Here is a 19,510-nt window from a genome sequence, read left to right on the forward strand (position 1 = left end):
GGACAAATCGAACAATGTAAAGCGTCATTTCACTGTGGCTATCCCTGGTCTGTAATATACTTAAATATTGGACAAATCGAACAAAGTAAAGTGCCCTTTCACTGTGGCTATCCATGCCTGTCATACGCTTATGTATTCTTGAAATCAAACAAAGTAAAGTGTTATTTCACTGTGGCTATCCTTGGCCCGTTGTATAAGAATATATTGGACAAATAGAACAAAGTAAAGTGCCCTTTCACTGCGGCTATCCCTGGTCTGTTGTATAATGATATATTGGACAAATTGAACAATGTAAAGCGTCATTTCACTGTGGCTATCCCTGGTCTGTAATATACTTAAATATTGGACAAATCGAACAAAGTAAAGTGCCCTTTCACTGTGGCTATCCATGCCCTGTCATACGCTTATATATTGGGGAAATCAAACAAAGTAAAGTGTTATTTCACTGTGGCTATCCTTGGCCCGTTGTATAAGAATATATTGGACAAATAGAACAAAGTAAAGTGCCCTTTCACTGCGGCTATCCCTGGTCTGTTGTATAATGATATACTGGACAAATCGAACAATGTAAAGCGTCATTTCACTGTGGCTATCCCTGGTCTGTAATATACTTAAATATTGGACAAATCGAACAAAGTAAAGTGCCCTTTCACTGTGGCTATCCATGGCCTGTCAAACGCTTATATATTAGTGAAATCAAACAAAGTAAAGTGTTATTTCACTGTGGCTATCCCTGGTCTGTAATATACTTAAATATTGGACAAATCGAACAAAGTAAAGTGCCCTTTCACTGTGGCTATCCCTGGTCTGTTGTAAAATGATATATTGGACAAATCGAACAAAGTAAAGTGCCCTTTCACTGTGGCTCTCCATGGCCTGTCATACGCTTATATATTAGTTAAATCAAATAAAGTAAAGTGTTATTTCACTGTGGCTATCCCTGGTCTGTTGTATAAAGATATATTGGACAAATCGAACAATGTAAAGCGTCATTTCACTGTGGCTATCCCTGGTCTGTTGTAAAATGATATATTGGACAAATCGCACAAAGTAAAGTGCCCTTTCACTGTGGCTCTCCATGGCCTGTCATACGCTTATATATTGGTGAAATCAAACAAAGTAAAGTGTTATTTCACTGTGGCTATCCTTGGCCCGTTGTATAAGAATATATTGGACATACAGAACAAAGTAAAGCGTCATTTCACTGTGGCTATCCCTGGTCCGTTCTTCACTTATATATCGGTCATAACTAGTAAATTGAAGTTATATAGTTCACTGCAGCTATCAGTGGCCTGTAGTATATTTCCTTATTGGACAGATCGAACGAATTAAATGTTATTTAACTGTGTCCATCCTTGATTCCTAATATACTTCTATAATGAACAAATCGAAAAAAAACAAAAGTGTTAGTACCCTGCAGCCGGTAATTTACTCATATCTTCGACAGAGAGAACAAAGTAAAATGTTAGTTTACTGTGGCTATCCTTGGCTTGTGATGTACTAACATACTGGTCTGATTGGATACTGTCATATGTCAGTTTAATGGCTCAAACTACAAGGAAATATGTATTGTCAAACCATGTCTATCTGGTAAGAAATGACAGTTTCAAGTGCCGCACCCACAAGGTAGAATCTGACAATATTTGACTTTTATATGATATAAAATTAATAAATCCACTGGCTCAAACCTCAAGGAAATGTATTAACCAAAACAAATCTATATGATAGTAAATGACGGGTTCTGGCGCAAGCCACAAGGAATAATATAAATGAATATTCAAGATCAATGGCGGAAAGCCCAGTGTAGAATTCGACACAATTCCACACTAATATGAAATAAAATCATTAGTTCAACTTGCTCAAACTTCGAGGAAATGTAAAAGTAATAGCATATTTATATCATAATTAATAGTTTCCACTGGCTCAAACTTCGGGACATTTTCTTAACTGCTTTTTTAAAATCGATTCGTATTATATTTAAAATGGCATAACTTTTCCTTATCTTTAAGATGTATGGACATTGATATGTTCTTTGATGAAAGTGAATGAATATCGAAGAAAGCTGTTGAAGTGTTCGTTTTTTCAAATTTATTTGTCAATAGTAAAGGCAATTAATAATCGAACTGACATGCATGTATATTCAAAGGACATACACCTTTTAACAATTGACAGATAAGTCTAAAACATGTTTGTACATTTACATATCATGTTTAAATACAGTATAAAAGTTTAATTTTATTCTATAGGATAGGATATCGGTTTAAAGTAAGCTTCCAAATCTTACATCTGCAGGCATTTGCAAAAATATGTTTACAAATAACCCATATGCAAACTGGACTGCCTTACTATACAAACCATATAAAAATTTCAGATATTATATTGGCAACAAAAATGCTGTTAATTGGGAATTCCCAAAATAACTAGAGCTATCACTAAAGGTGATGAATGTACCCCCCGCATGCACTGACACAGTACATTGCAATTTGACGCACACAAGATTGCATACCGGTAATTATGTGGACTGTATATATATATAGACTGTATGTATACAGTATAGTAACAAAAAACAAAGTCCCATAACTATGCAGAATATTTATCTAAAAGAATGTAACATGCACCATGCACAACTAGGGTTCAGGTACTGATCACTTGTGTGAAGTTTCATTAAATTGTGTGCAAGGGTTTGGTAGATTAGGCATGCACAAGATTGCATATGCAGACTGTATGTACATAGTATGTTAACAAGATACAAAGTCCCATAACTCTGCAATTTTTGTCACTGAAAGAACCTAACATGCCCCGTGCACAACTACTGTTGTTACTGATCACTTGTGTGAAGTTTCATTAAATTGTGTCAAGGAGATGAGGAGAGATGGTGCGCACAACATTGTGTCTATATATATAGTATAGTAACAAAAAAAAAAAAGTCCCATAACTCTGCAAATTTTTTTCTAAAAGAAGCTAACATGCCCATGCACAACTACGTTGGTACTGATCACTTGTGTGAAGTTTCGTTAAACTGTGTCAAGGGGATGAGGAGAGATGGTGCGCACAAGATTGTGTCTATGTATATAGTATAGTAACAAAAAAAACAAAGTCCCATAACTCTGCAAATTTTTTTTCTAAAAGAACCTAACATGCCCCATGCACAACTACTGTTGGTACTGATCACTTGTGTGAAGTTTCATTAAATTGTGTCAAGGGGATGAGGAGAGATGGTGCGCACAAGATTGTGTCTATGTATATAGTATAGTAACAAAAAACAAAGTCCCATAACTCTGCAAATTTTTTTTCTAAAAGAACCTAACATGCCCCATGCACAACTACTGTTGGTACTGATCACTTGTGTGAAGTGTCATTAAATTCTGTCAAGGGGATAAGGAGAGATGGTGCGCACAAGATTGCGTCTACGGACAGACGGACAGACAGACAGACAGACAACCTGAAACCAGTATACCCCCCCTTACAACTTTGCTGTCGGGGGGTACAATAAGAGTTAATCAGAAATGACTGCAATACATATAAAAAACTTTATAATAATATCAGCCGTGCAGAAAAGTTACAATCATATCCAATTCTAAACATTTATTTGAATATGAATTTAATCCAAGGAACACCCATGCAAATTGTCACGACAGTCCATGCAGTAGTTAAATGGTGCACTTGAAATGAGGGAATATAATTCTGCAATAACTTATTTCCAATCAACACACTTGCATGATCACGCACAATCATGAAGAACATATGGTGTAACATCTTTCAACTGCATGGTCACGTGAAATAAATCTTTCAACATATTAGACAATGTAGAGCAATTGTTACAGCAGGAAAATAAAAGTCCTGGGTACTTGACTTTAACGACCTCTAGTCGTATGAATTCAGATCAATATAGTGTCACAAATAACTTGTAATGGAGCAGATCATGCATTAATTCCTCTTGTGTAATTGGATGTACTTTTCTCTGTCGTTCATGATATCTGAATATAAATAAAAATGCACATTTCTTATATCTGAATAAAAATAAACATGCACATTTCTCACATAATCAGAATCACATAGAATATGTATATTCATAGAGATACATTTTTTCAAATTGATCACATTAATTGAATACGATAAACAGTGTGTACTAAAAGGGAATTGAAGTAAAAGATAAAAAAAATTTTTTTTTAATGTTTTCAGGTTTTACTTAGAAACTGACTGCACTTCAGGAAAGACATATATGTTTGATTTTGCTTATTTTTTGGATTTCTTTTTGTTTCTGGATTTAAAACCATTTCCACACAAGTATTTCAGTTATGTATCAGCAGAAACCAGTGTTTTTAGATTCTGTACCAGTACAAACCTTTTCTCCGCAAGTAACTTCCAAGTTACCCACAAGAATTATCAGAGGTTGAGGAAGAATGATTTCAGACACAATGTATTTTTTCAATAGAGCATATGCCCAAGCCGGGAATCGAAGTCACGACCCTGCTCTCCATGTTAAGCAAAGTGGGAGGACTACATTTCTGCATGAGTTTTATAAATGTGTTTACTTACAATTCAACAGAAGTGAATTGGATTTATTTGTAGTTTTCCCCTCTGTTTTCCGCAGCTCCACGTCCACATTTTCATATTCGTCACCTATGGCCTAACAATGGAACAAAACTTTAATATACAATCCAATGTTCATTTTTTAAAAATTTTTTTGGTCACTAATAACTGAACTTAACGCAATTTTTAAATTATATGGTAGTGCATTCCAAAATTATCATAATGTGCTCCATGTTAATATATGGTAACTTGTTCTAGAAAATGCAAATCTCCTAATGCTAAATACACAAAGAGGTGGAGGTATGTAAATGATTTATCTATCAAAATATTGAAATATTTATTGTAATTGTCTTATAAAATACAAATATGTCTTTGTTCAAGTCTAATAGACCTCTCACCTCCTGCATTATTGTTATCATTGCCTCCTTCACCATCACTTTATAAATATAGTTCTCCGATTGACTGAAACAAAGTAATGTTACATTTCTGTATATATTCATAAAAGAATATAACCTGAAAAGTAGATCCACAGAAAGCACAAAGAACAAGGTAAACTGTGAAAATAGAAGACTTTATTTGATTGATTTTGTTCATGAGCAGTAATGAAAATTGCAATACTGCCAACACCCCCTATCACCCACTTAAGCGGTATTCAATCTTGAAATCTAAATGAGTTGAAATCAATGATCCCAAATGACCAGAAAATACAGCAACACTGAAATGAAGTTGGGGTGACTTTTTATGGCCACAACACAGCACTTAACACCCGCTGTTATGAAGTAAATGTAATAGGAAAAGTATATCTTTCTTTTTCTCATAAAATGCTGTAAAGTAATAAATTGTCACTTCAAGAAGTCTTTAAATAACACACTGAAATAAAGGTATTGCTGCGTTTTAATTAATAGTAATATTAAATAATAAATCTGCTTACCCTGTTTCCTCTTCGAAAAAAGATTTCAAATCCTCATTTGCAACAGACGGTATCACATAATGCACTGAATAGATTGAACTGGAACTGGAAAAAAGAAAAAAAAAAACAATTTATCATTTCTCCGTGGCTGGCCATGTAAATCACACACACACGCACACACACACACACACACACACACACACACATATATATATATAAATAATATTAAACATTATACTGACTGAAATTATTATTATAATCTAGAAACCTTTGACTGATTAACATACTGCTAAAATTCACTTCATACAAGATGAGTATTTAAAACACTGCAACATTTCTGGTGTAAAACAATGGGCATGACTAACCTCTATACCAAGAACTAACTAACAATGGCAAGGAAAGAGGGCATAAAAATACTTTGAAACACTAATAGTTCACTTACTCTTTCAACTTTTGGAATCTTTTTCTTAAATTCACCTTTATCATACAAATGGCCTGTAAAAGAATTTTGCAGTAAAGTGAAACATGAGAGATACACCAAATTATTTAACCAATCATTACTTAAAATGAATACAAAATAACAACAGCTGTCAAAGGAGACAGGGGAGTGGTGGTCTAGTGGATAAGGTGTTGGCCGCTCAATCCTTGGGTCATGGGTTCGAGCCCCACTGGTGTCACGTCCATGACTTCTCATATGACACCAGTACTGGTTTTTCCAGGAAGCGGATAGTTGTTAATATTAAATAAAACAAATTAGTAAAAACTAAAGGAGACAGCGTGCTCAACTTTTTCGAAGCTGGATAGTGAAATTGGGCATATTTGATAAAGCTGTAGCTGTCACTAGAGTGTTTATTGATTCTCATTTGTGGGTGAAGCTATTGTACAATAGCCCAAGTCTGTACAAAAAATATTAAGTAATAAGAGAGGTAAAGATAATTTATGTATTTATTTGGGTTTTACGGCGCACCAACACAGTATAGGTTATATAGGGCCAAACAGGACTATAAAATTTGGTTCCACATCTCATTTACATTGAAATAAAATTTGCATACCTGGAAGCGCAGAGTTACTGCAAAACCAAGTGATAAGACCCTATTATTCGCCTCTTACGATCCTGCAAGGGTAAGGCAGGGAAAGATAAAGTGTATCAAAACACTATACAAGTCAACGGTGTGGCTGATGATGTTGATCAACTATTTAAAGTTTGAATCGATCCATTCAGTAATAATAGAGACAGAATGAAAGTGCAATAAAAACTTTAACCTGAAATTTCCCCCAAGTTCATATGTATAAAATAAGAGGATAAAATTAGGATCTATTTATTATGGCCTTCCTTCTACACAATGGAAGGACATTTTCAACCGAATTAGTGACACTCCATTCTCTTTAAGAATTAGTTATCCTACCTGTGGACTGAACAAAGCTTCCCCAAATCCTTGTGAATGTGGTAAGCCTCTCTGTTTTGTGAACATTATGTGTCGCTTCATCCAAGGCATGTAGCTGAAATCAAATTACATCCAAGTCTGTTTAGGATGCAAGACATGTGTTAAATATTTGTTTGAAATTCGTTGATTATGATAATACTTCCATTAGAAAAAGTCTATATACATGTAAGATTGCGTTCATCACTATATAAACATATCAAACCAGATATGACCCTAAAATACAAAGCAATTCTTGAAGCCGAACAATCCCATCCTGGACAAAAACCCTCCAACATGTAATTCAGAAATTTGACAAATTAGAGTAGTCACAACTTCTTTTTATGACCACCATGATACCCAACTACAGAACTATCTGCACCTCCCTCCCTCCCCCCTCCCTATAAAGGTTGAAAACTATATTTTTCCTGTTATTCCTACAGGTGTATAAACAGTTACGAAAAATTCATTGCATGATCTTTTAACCACTTATTCCAAAATCAGCAGGTTACAATTGGCCTTGAGATGTTTTTTCATCCATTCACTAATTGTAATATGGAACTAGAATTCTTAATTTGAGATATACATTACCAGTGAAGACATTTTCAACTGCAGATATTGAAGACTCATCAAAATCAGTCATGAAAAACGCTGGTTGAAATTCTGGCAAATTGCTGCCGATGATCTGGAGAGCTTCAGATATTGATGCAATAGTCTCATCTTCTGTCAGGAATGTACCAACAACTTGGTAATCCACGTTGGTTTTTACAGCCAAAAAAAACAATGGCAAGTCATAAAGAGTAGTTTTGTATGTCGCATCTAGGAAAACTGTACTCCCGTAACGTTGTAACAACCGCTTCTGCTCTGCGGATTGATATATGAACAGAAATCTGGAGCCATACTGAAAGGAATTAAGTTAAAAACTTTTTTTAATGTACTAATTTCATAAATTATAATATGACAGGTACTAGGAGAACTGAGTGAATAATTTTGTGTACAAATCTGATAACATCTCTTGTTAGGAAACAGCATTGTTTCTGTGTACAAAACTGAAGCATTATGAAGCTTTTAAATTGTGTTTTAATATCTTGTTTCCTTCAAACATATCCTGAAAAGTGCTTGACCATTAAATGAATGAACCAAACAAGGATTACATATTCTATTATTAATAATAGCCAATTTCAGGTCGTCATTCATCAATGAACGCACACTCAATATTATTAAAAAGAAAAAGAAAAGAAAGCCTAAATGATGTGAGGAACACGTAATTACTGCTTCTTCTTAGCATCAGCTGCCTGGAAAAAATATAACACAAAAATAACAGTCTAGAAAGGTGAAACCACCAAGAAGCCTAGTGGGGGTATTTAAGGGGTGCCTTTTCTCATATTAGAGGGTTTCTGGATTTTATTAAAATGCAGGCATGAAATGGTGGCCTCTGCTTCCAGTTATTGGTGGCTGTACAACCCTTATTTTTGGGTGGTAAGGGTATCTTGATGGGAGGGGTTAGGGCGCTGTCACCCTGGAAAATTTGAAATACAGGTATGAAATTTTGTTTGTTTGTTTTACATTTAACGCAATTTTTCAACACTATTTCAGACAGGTAACAGCGGGCAGTTAACCTAACCAGTGTTCCTGGATTCTGTACCAGTACAAACCTGTTCTCCACAAGTAACTGCCAACTTCCCCACATGAATCAGAGGTGGAGGACTAGTTTTTGCAGACACAATGTTGTCTATCAAATTGACAACGCTCTATCTACTGAACTAAGCGGTGTGCAAGTGTGCTTAAAATCAAATGTAAAATGTCAATTCCATCATATTCACTAAGAAAAAATTAAAAAATGTTCATGCTTTCAGAGGTAAATTAGGACTTGTAATTACATAACCTATAATTGGATCTGACAGATTAATCAAGGAAATCAAGAGTCATTGTTGCTAAAGATATTTTTGCATGTTTGTATCAAATCATACCATATACAAAGTCTCTATATTGCTGCAAAAGTCAAAATAGCAAATTTTGGCCCTCAAAGGCGCAGTGGGGCACTAACTCTGAAACCAGTAACGGGATCTGCAGAAATGCATAAAAATAGTAACAGAAACTTATGAAACAAGAGCTCGTCGAACACGAAATGCCCCCCTTGATGCATTCAGTAATTGCACAAGGAACAGAAATTATATTTTAACTGTAAACAAAAGTTCTACCATTCTGGTTTAATCTGACCTTGACCTTTAACCTATTAACCTAACAAGAGATTACAGAGTGATCTTGGCGCCATCCACTGAGCCATTTTTGAATGTTCCAAATTTCAAGACTAGCTCAAGGTCAAAATCAAGGTCAAATTTCATTTTGGTACAAAACAATGTGTATGTGGTCCAAATTTGAAAGCTGTGGCTTGAGAAAAGTGAAAGCAGGTCACTAGATCAATTTCAAGGTCAAAGTTCATTTCAGTAGACAGAACTATGCATGTGCTTCAAATTTGGAGGCTGTAGCTTGAGAAATGTGAAAGTAGGTTATAGGTAAAAACCAATGTCAAATTTCAATTCAGAACACAAAAATATGCATGCGGTCCAAATTTGAAGCCTGTAGCTTGAGAAATGTGAAACTAGGTCACTAGGTCCATCTCAAGATCAAAGTTCATTTCGGTACACAAAACTATGCATGTGGTTCAAATTTGAAAGCTGTAGCTTGAGAAATGTGAAAGTAGGTCATTAGGTCAAAATCAAGGTCAAATTTTATTTCGGAACACAAAACTATGCAAGTGGTCCAAATTTGAAGCCTGTACCTTCAGATATGTGAAAGTAGGTCACTAGGTCAATCTCAAGATCAAAGTTCATTTCAGTACACAAAACTATGCTTGTGGTTCAAATTTGAAGGCTGCAGCTTGAGAAATGTGAAAGTAGGTCACTAAGTCAAAATCAAGGTCAAATTTTTTTTTTTTGAACAAAAAACTGTGCATGTGGTCCAAATTTGAAGCCTGTACCTTCAAAAATGTGAAAGTAGGTCACTAGGTCAATAACAAGGTCAGTTTTTTTCGGTACACAAACCTATGCATGTGGTCCAAATTTGAAGGCTGTAGCTACAGAAATGTGAAAGTAGGTCACTAGGTCAAGATCAAGGTCAACTCATGTCAAGGTTCATCTTGCCATTCAAAACTATACATGTGGTCCAAATTTGAATGATGTAAGTTATGGACATGAAGATTCTAAGTCTTTCCCTATATAAGTCTATATGAACCATATGACCCCTGGGGCGGGGCCATATTTGACCCTAGAGGGATAATTTGAACAAACTTGGTAGAGAACCACTAAATGATGCTACATGACAAAATATCAAAGCCATAGTCTTTGTGGTTTGGATAAGAAGACTTTCAACGTTTTTCCCTATATAAGTCTATGTAAACCATGTGACCCCCAGGGCGGGGCCATATTTGACCCTTGGGGAATAATTTGAACAATCTTAGTAGAGGACCACTAGATGATGTCATATACAAAATATCAAAGCCCTAGACCCTGTGGTTTTGGACAAGAGGTTTTTCAAAGTTTTTTCCTATATAAGTCTATATAAACCATGTGACCCCCGGGGTGGGGCCATATTTGACCCCAGGGAAATAATTTGAATAATCTTAGTAGAGGACCACTAGATTTTGCTACATACCAAATATCAAAGCCCTAGGCCCTATGGTTTTTGACAAGAAGATCAGAAACCGTTTAACTGTTCCTGGCCAATGTGACCTTGACCTTTGACCTAATGACCTCAAAATCAATACGGGTCATCAGCTGGTCATGGCCAACCTAACTATCAATTTTCCTGACACTAGACCCAAGCGTTCTTGAGTTATTGCCTGGAAACCATTTTACTGTTCCTGGTCACTGTGACCTTGACCTTTGACATACTGACCTCAAAATCAATAGGGGTCATCTGCTGGTCATGACCAACCTCCCTATCAACTTTCGTGACCTTAGGCCTAAGCGTTCTTGAGTTATCATCCGGAAACCGTTTTACTGTTCAGGGCCACTGTGACCTTGACCTTTAACACACTGACCTCAAAATCAATAGGGGTCATCTGCTGGTCATTACCAACCTCCCTATCAACTTTCATGATCCTAGGCCTAAGTGTTCTTGAGATATCATCCAGAAACCGTTTTACTATTCAGGGTCACTGTGACCTTGACCTTTGACATACAGACCTCAAAATCAATAGGGGTCATCTGCTGGTGATGACCAACCTCCCTATCAACTTTTATGATCCTAGGCCCAAGCGTTCTTGAGTTATCATCCGGAAACGGATTGGTCTACATTCCGACCGACCGACCGACCGACAGACCGACCGACATCTGCAAAACAATATACCCCTCCTTCTTCGAAGGGGGGCATAACAAATAACTTTTAATGAACATATACAAACCTCTACTGATTTATTATCATTATTTGGAAGTGTCTCACTCGATTTTAACCGATAATATATAAAATCACCAGGTTTTTTCTGCCATTCACTTATCTAAAATACATCAGTGGATACACATACCAACTATTTACAGGTCACACTACAGTTAACAGTATTCCCTATATATTCTATATAAAACTGACGTTTTTAAAGGCCTAACGAACACAGCCCATTTCACATGAGAAGTTATTACGTCATTTCAAATAGTTAAGATAAAACAAATACAAAATACAGAGAACAGGACGGTCATGTATCTTCTAAGATATTTATCTTGTCACATTTGCTTACTGTAAAAACACATCAAAATCATGTTGCTGGGACTGAATGTACTACTGCAACCTCATCTTCCCAATTATACTACCGAAATGTAAAAATTACAATACATCCACAATGAAATTTAAACATTTTCAATTTACACCTCTGTGGGAATTTCAAATGAAAAACTTCAGCTGTCTTTGATAAAAGCAAATGTCTTCCACAAGTGCCTAATCATCTGAATAGTACTTTATGAGTCATATGAGCACCAAGACCTCAAGTGCCTAATCGGAAGTTTAGTGCTTTGATTATCAAAAGTTTCACGGGCCATATTTCCAAAGTGCCTCCAACAGCAAATCTGGCTAGTTATCAAACTTGGCTGAGGACTTATTGGCAAAACATTTTGTTCAAATTTGATGAAGATTTGACAAGAAATGTTTCACTTACAGCGGACAAGATGTGTGACAGATAGACAGACACTGTGACACACATAGGAGTAAATCAATATTTGTCCACACCACTGTGTGGTGGGAGACATAATTAGTGTTTAAAACATGTATGCCATTACCCAACTACATCAGATGGCTCCCACACTGGTTCCTTTACTAAAAACTAGACCTATACAAGAAAATTTAATAAAAACAAAACACTGGATACTCTGCTAGTGTTCATTGTGACAATGTCCATAATACACTCTAAATAGTTATAATTCATATTTGTACATGTAAAACTTCTCAACTTGTGCATGATACAAACTTAGAGGGACAAGTTTCTATTTAGCAGGCCTTCAACATATATTCTCAGTAAATGTTTGATTGTTTTTCTGTCATTTTTTCTTGCATACATAGCTCTTACAGAAGAAGGGTAAACAAGTAGCTGCAAACGTTTTATGCCCCAGTTGGCAAAATTGTTGATACAAAGCAACCTAATGCCCCAGTTGGCAAAATTGTTGATACAAAGCAACCTAAGTCCAAAACGAGATCAACTTCAAGGTCAAACCGAGGTGATGTCTGAGGAATGGTCACAGGTTACATCTGCATTAGTATCAAGTCATTCTAGTTAGGGGTATTTGCAAGACGAAACAGTTCCATTTGGTTAACCTCGGTCAGATGGACAGACAGGACAATCAATATATGTCTCCTGCATCAGCAGATGCCGGAGGCGTAAGAAAAATATCTACAATATGTGGTATGTTTGCTTACCAAGTCCACAACTGCTTGCTGGTCTTCTTTTTTCCCCCCGCTTTTAGCTCTGTACATGTGGTTTGAGATACACTTGTCACTTGGGTAGAACCTCTTGTTGGATGGGTGGGGCAATGGTCTGCAAATATCTTTAACATAGCTATTAAGTAGAGTTCTCATTGCATCAAGATTGCTCACTCCACTTTGGCACATCTCTGCAATTTTCTGTGCCAATCTTGGATCTATTGGTTCGGGTGTAATCTGCCATAAAGAATGAATATGGTTTACCAAAAGAAGGTGAATTCTTTTATTTGTATCCGCAATAAAATTTACAATGGATTCTTCTCGGTAAAAATCAGAAATGATATAAACACTGTATGACACAATCAAAATGCTTAATAGTGTATAAAACAGGCTTATCTTGAGAAAAGTCGAGCTTAGAAGGGTACAAAATAAATGGTAGTCACATAATGGCAGATACAAATAGTTTTTTGGCTCTGTACAGCCAAAATCTATAGTTGTTTTTTTTGGTATTATTTTGGCTAAAATCACATGACAAATGTATGCTTGACATGTAGAGAGCACTTTTATTAAGAAATAACAACATGACAATTTTTCTCAAGGAAACTCAGATCAAACACCACCAGTATAATTTGGGTCTAATTTTTAAAATGATTCTGCAGTTTGTGTGTTTGACGGAAATTATTTTTCTTGAATCTAACATGACCCCATTTTTCTTCTGATTTTTATACAGCAATGACAATATTCTCCAAGATAATGTAGGTTACAGATATCTAAAATTGGTTTTGTTGTGTGCTGCGGCCATTGGAAATAGGTCAATTTCATATAGAACAAAGAACAACAACTATTTAGTGTGTTATAACCTCTTATGCAAAAATTTGGTTCAAGCGATGTGATAGACAGACATACAGGAGTAAATCAATATGTCTCCCACCACACAGTGGTGTGTGGGGTCATAAAACTTTAATTATGTCAAAACATACTTCGCCCAAAGTATGGCAGGTGTGGTCCTCAATGCTAGCCAAATGGGCTATAACCACCCGCTCAGAAACAACATTTTCTCCAGAACGAATTTTACTCAGAAGCTCTTCTGCGATCTTGCGTCTTTGACTTTAGGTGTATCTTTATCTATCTGTAAAAACAAACTGAAGCTATCAATAAAGCACATTTATATCTACAGATGAGATTTTGATATAGAAGTCAAATGCTGTGTTGATGACATTTCATTCTTAAAATAAGACCTCATCCTTGTATGTAATCAACTGGGTCTTTACTATTGCTCCTTGCTTTATTCAATTCTATTCAGTGGTTTACAACACACAAAGAAGACAGAAAATTAAGCTTATAATATCTGATGCCAGTTACGCCCAGTTTTATGACAATCTTTACAGTAGTTGTAATATTTTGTGCTTCAAAATTTTATACACATTACACAAAAATATCCTCAAAACAGTCATGACAGTTTCTGTTCTGGTGTACAGAACTACCCTTATATTTATTATTCAAATCATCATGTGACATTTAAAATATTGTAAATGGTACATGAAAACACCTTCAAACAAGAGCACTGCCCTGCGCTCATCTGATTTTTGTCTCTGAATAATACAAATATTGTCCAACCAATGACTTTCCAAGTCCGAAATGGACCATAATTCTGGCAAAAAAATTGTAGAGCTACAGTACTGGATGTGCATCTAGTCAGCTTTTAATGGCGAATAACTGCTCTGACTTTTAAAGCAATACCTTTGACCATTCAGGAGAAAAGTTTACCTAAATACTAAACTTAAACTAGAAATCTGATATTGACTAAGTCCATAATGGGCCATAATTCTTGCAAAAAGCAGGACAGAGTTATGTTTTTTGCTGAACAGTGTTAGCTTATGATGGTGAACAAGTATTACAAGTTAAAAATAATATCTTTGATAGTTAAGGATAAAACTTTACCTAAATGGGCCATCATTCTTGCAAAAAGCAGGATGTAGTTATGTTTCTTGCTGTAATGGTTCAGCTATTGATGGTGAACAAGTGTGGCAAGTTTCAAAGCACTAGCTTTGATACTTTAGGAGAAAAGATGACCTAAACATGAAACTTAACCACGTAAGGTGAAACTCATCATTTTTCTTTTTGTTCAATAAATCAGATGAGCTAAATATGACAATAAAGTTGATAGATGCCTTTCTTACTTATTGTCTCCAAAAGGTTCAGAATATTTCAACATTAACATTTCATCTTTTTATGGGCTGAATACAGCGTGAAATTTACCGTAAATGTGGGGAACCTGCATATTTCCCTAAATACACATCTCGCAGGGCAACCAATTTTCTTAGAGTCTTGCATCAAAAACTTCTTTCCTTTTGTGTACCTGTGGTCTTCATCTCTCTAAAATAAGCATTACATGCTAAATCAGGACAGTTAACACTACAGTATTACTTGCTAGTTTACATTGAAATAAATGTATTTCATAACTCTACAGTACTATACTTCTTCCATTACAAAATAAACTTTTTTAACTAATATTAAATAGTTACTGATATGTAGAAGATCAATTGTTACATAGGTTAAGCAGTTCTAACAATTTATAAATACTGTCAATTTTTTTTAAAATTGTCATAAAGTTTTATAAAATTTAATGTGAAAATATATTCTAACGAAGTTGTTGCTTCTAACTATACATGTAAAGGATATACAAGAAAATTACCCTTTCAAGATCTTTTTGCAATTTACGTTTTTCTTTCCTGTTTTTACCAAACTGGCAGTCAAATATTTTCCTTCCGAGTATTACAAATGGTGTACCACTGAAATTAATTCTCCCATGCAACACCTCGGAAGGGTCTTCCCAAAACACTTTCTTAGCTGTCTCCAAACCTTTAAATAAAGAAAACAGATATTATTATTAGAAGAACCAGAGCCCGGCTAATAATGTTCTACAAAATTGTCCACCACGTTGTAGCTATTTTTCCATAAATGAACTTACTAATACCAGCTCATTCAAGAACATGGCATGGACATGGTAACCTATACAGCTTTAGACACATTGGCACATCAAATGATTCCTATATGTACATTTTTTCATAGGACAATAGGTCAGTGGAACATGTTGCCGACTGTCGCACATACAGCAGCCGCAGTGGACTGCTTCAGAACTCTTGTCACTGTGCCTGTCCTTATCTCTTCTCTAAATCTTTAAATACTGACCAATGTACAAAGTTTTATTAATGTAAAAAATTGGAACAGTTTTAATGTTTTAGCACATGTATAAATCTGTTGTAAAAACACGATCAAATTTTAATCACCACCTGAACATAATCTTCAGTTATGAAGGAATGTAGTAATTTTAAGAAGAAGGATCTGTTGATTTGACAGCGATCGATCAAGTTGGCAAATGCTTTGAAATAAAGCAAGGCGCAAACACAAGCTAATTAGAGATTACAGATCCGTACCCCTAGACACTTCCATAAATATAATGTAACAGATCTATGCAAGTAAATATCTACACATCCAGAATCTGTTTTTTCTTCTTCTTAAACATTTGGCAGCTAATGACACTAAACTAAAGAAACAAAACACAAAATATGCAACATTCCAAACGAATTTCGTTCGAGATTTCCTAACAGAACATATATTTTGGACATGAAGCCAGTAGAGGCTTTTCAAATATTTTTTCTTAATCAGCTAAGTCAATTTTTCTGATATAAGTAGACCATACTCATGATAAAAGTAAGACACATGTCATGTATCGCAGCATAATTTTATCCGGAAATATGTTCTATCCAGCTGCTACTAAACTTTTCAAACATGGGGAACGGAATGTAAGTGATACTTCATAATAAAAGGAAAAAATTCAAATACGAACCAATCTTTCCGAAATCCTTTGTAACCTTAGAAGAAGCATATCTGCTGTTGGTCTGCAACTCGTGTTGCCTTAAATTTTCGTATGCATCTTGCACATTACTAAATTCCGCCATTTTTCAGGGGAAGTAATCCAGTTAGCTCAAAACAGAATTTGGTGGTACGAAACCGTACCCGTTCACCGATAGCCATAATGCATGCGGTAGCCGTCTAGCCAAAAGGCGTGTCCAACATTTCAGGTCCTGGTCAGATTGCACAGATGTGCAAGCGGATCATGATCTACACCGGTTGCAAAGGCAGAATCAGTTGTGTCCAGCATGATAAGGATTTATGTATCCATATATAATAAGATCTGAAGCTTAATTAGAATCTTAGATTTTTGTGAGATCATAGAATTATACTTAAATTATATTCTCTGAAATTTAAGCTTCTACTTAAAAAAAAAAAACATTTGGACTGTAAATGATATTCTCTTAAATTTAAACTGTCATGTAATAAAAACCCTTCCATTTAGCTCAGTAGGGAGAGCGCAGCGCTATGAATCCTAGTGTTCGATCACCGGATGGGGAGTATGTTCTCATTGCGATTTGATAAAAGAATTTCTGTCCAAAATCATTTCATCCTCAACGTCTGGTTAATGTGGGGATGTTGGCAGCTACTTTTGGTGAACGGGTTTGCACTGGAACTGAATCCAGAAATAGTTGTCTAAGGTTAACTGCCCGCCATTACATAACTGAAATACTGTTGAAAAGCGGTGTTAAACCCAAAATACACAAATTTCCTGTTATTAAGCCAGACTTAACTTGATCTTTGCCTATTAGTGCCGCAACCATTTTACTACAGTTCAGTCTAAAGATAAGGTAGTCCGAATTACGTATTATCAGCATCCTATGAGGGCTTTTAACTTTGGTTTTGGTCCGACACTAACTTGAGATAATTAGCTAATTATTACAATTTTGCATATTATTTTAAACTTCTCCATACGTTGTTATGTGAATTTAGCCAGATGAGCATGTTATAAAAATAAGGAGTAATGTCCCTTTGACATGGTATTATGTAAGGATTATTTGATGCATTGACATGTAATCATTCTGTATTTGCTGTGAAGAAATTCAGTTTGTTTTGGAGTCTAGTACTGTTGAAAAATCAGTACTTAAGTTATCTGAAGCTTGTAATGGTATTTGTCTTTAACCTTTAGCTTGGTGACAGTTTATCTGTCTTTGCCACCAGTGCAGACCAAGATCAATTCGCACACCCATGCTCACATTGAATGACAGTTATTTTAGAACTTTAACAGGGTAAAAATTAAGTTTTTGTTAACTGTCATCAATTACTAGTAAAACATTAAATTTTGTGGTCACAACAATTTGTGGATTTGCCATTTTGTAGTTTGATATATCAGCCGCTGAAATTTTAAAGTCTTTGATGTAGCATCCTCTGAAATTTTAAGGTGTCTGATATGGCATTACCTGAAACGTTAAGGTGCTTGAAACAACATCAGGTGAAATGATAAGGTTCTGATATGGCATTAGCTGACATGTTAAGGTGTTTTATATAACATTAGGTGAAATGTTAAGGTGCTTGATATACAGCATTAGCTGAAATTTTAAGGTGCTTTATATAGCATCACTTGAAACGTTAATGTGCTTGATATGGCATTAACTGAAATGTTAAGGTGTTTGATATATCATCTGCTGAAATTTTAAGGTGTCTGGTATAACATTAGCTGGGGTTTTAAAGTGTTTGATAAAATATAAGCTGACATTTGAAGGTGAAATCCTCATTATTTTGATATACCAATGCTGTTATTTTGCAGGAGCTGGGCAGTGCTGGACATTGTCCCACAGTTACAGACATACAAGTGCAACCATGGCATCGAGACAGATTCGTCATACTGATATTTCTTTTAAAAGGTAAGTAATAACTGCCTTATACACAAAAAAGTTTATCAAGAATGTGATAAAGTTTTTTCCTATTTATCAAAATGATATATAAATTTGGAGAGATGTAAGAGACCATTACAGAAAAGGTCCGTACTACTGTGAAATAGTTAATTTTCGTGGTTGAGTCAATCCACGAAATTTAATTCCAACAAACAAGTAAAATTCCAATTCATTTTATGTTCAAAAGTTGAAATTCACTAATTCATATCCCCACGAAATTGCCGTTTTGACCAAAACCACGAAATTTTATGCCCACGAAATTAAATGATTTCACAGTATTCTATATAAAGCTACTTATCAGTAAAGACGTTCAAAAGTAATACTACTATGTCATAATCATGATTTTGACAAATACAAGTTCTTCAGTCAGTCTTAAATTTAGCAGTGTAAGGGTTAAATATTATACTTACAGTTGTAAGAGGAATTGTTGAGATTTCACCATTCATAGCTGCGCTGAAAATTAAAAACAAAAATTGAATCATAATTTTTAGACTTCCTTTTTATTATTGTTAAATATTTCTGACAACGTTGATATCCGGACTGCATGATAACAAAAAACAAAAGAAATTTTAAAAAAATGCTATATTTATTAAGAAAACTTTGAAAGTAAATTACTGACATACTATATGTTATGGAAACACATGAGATTTAATATTTTTACATGTTATGGAAACACGTGGGATTTAATATTTTTACTAACTTTTACACTAAAAATTTAATGACAGGCTTTCCTCCTTAGTTTTAAATATCTATATTTATCCCTTACCCTGCTAAATTTCTATAATGAACTTGTCCATCCTTCAATTTGGACAGCACCATTAATTGTTAAAAGTGATGCTTACAAAAAGATGCTGGCTGAATAGCGAACAGTGAAGATCACGATCAGACTGGATGGATGTGCAGGCTGATCATAATCTACACTGGTCGCCAAGGCAGAACCAATAGTTTCCAGC

General features: G+C 35.1%; 1 protein-coding gene across 2 annotated transcripts; it reads right to left on the minus strand.

Moving 5' to 3' along the window:
* Window positions 1–2,259: 2,259 nt before the first annotated feature.
* On the minus strand, window positions 2,260–16,835 carry LOC123555183 (uncharacterized). 2 transcript variants are annotated; one of them, XM_045345852.2, is made up of 8 exons: window positions 16,619–16,828; window positions 15,464–15,630; window positions 15,028–15,144; window positions 5,886–5,938; window positions 5,465–5,548; window positions 4,932–4,995; window positions 4,540–4,630; window positions 2,260–3,977 (listed from the first exon to the last, which is right to left on the minus strand). In XM_045345852.2, exons 1-8 carry the CDS (start codon window positions 16,728–16,730, stop codon window positions 3,928–3,930), a joined length of 738 nt encoding a protein of 245 aa, XP_045201787.1. In that variant the 5' UTR covers window positions 16,731–16,828; the 3' UTR covers window positions 2,260–3,927. The 2 variants fall into 2 exon arrangements, 1 of the variants encoding a protein (XP_045201787.1); XR_008371572.1 differs by lacking the exon at window positions 2,260–3,977 and adding an exon at window positions 6,850–6,943 and having other exon boundaries at window positions 4,555–4,630; window positions 16,619–16,835.
* Window positions 16,836–19,510: the final 2,675 nt, after the last annotated feature.

This window comes from Mercenaria mercenaria, chromosome 7 (genome assembly GCF_021730395.1).
Source record: "Mercenaria mercenaria strain notata chromosome 7, MADL_Memer_1, whole genome shotgun sequence".
Lineage (NCBI taxonomy): Eukaryota > Metazoa > Mollusca > Bivalvia > Venerida > Veneridae > Mercenaria > Mercenaria mercenaria.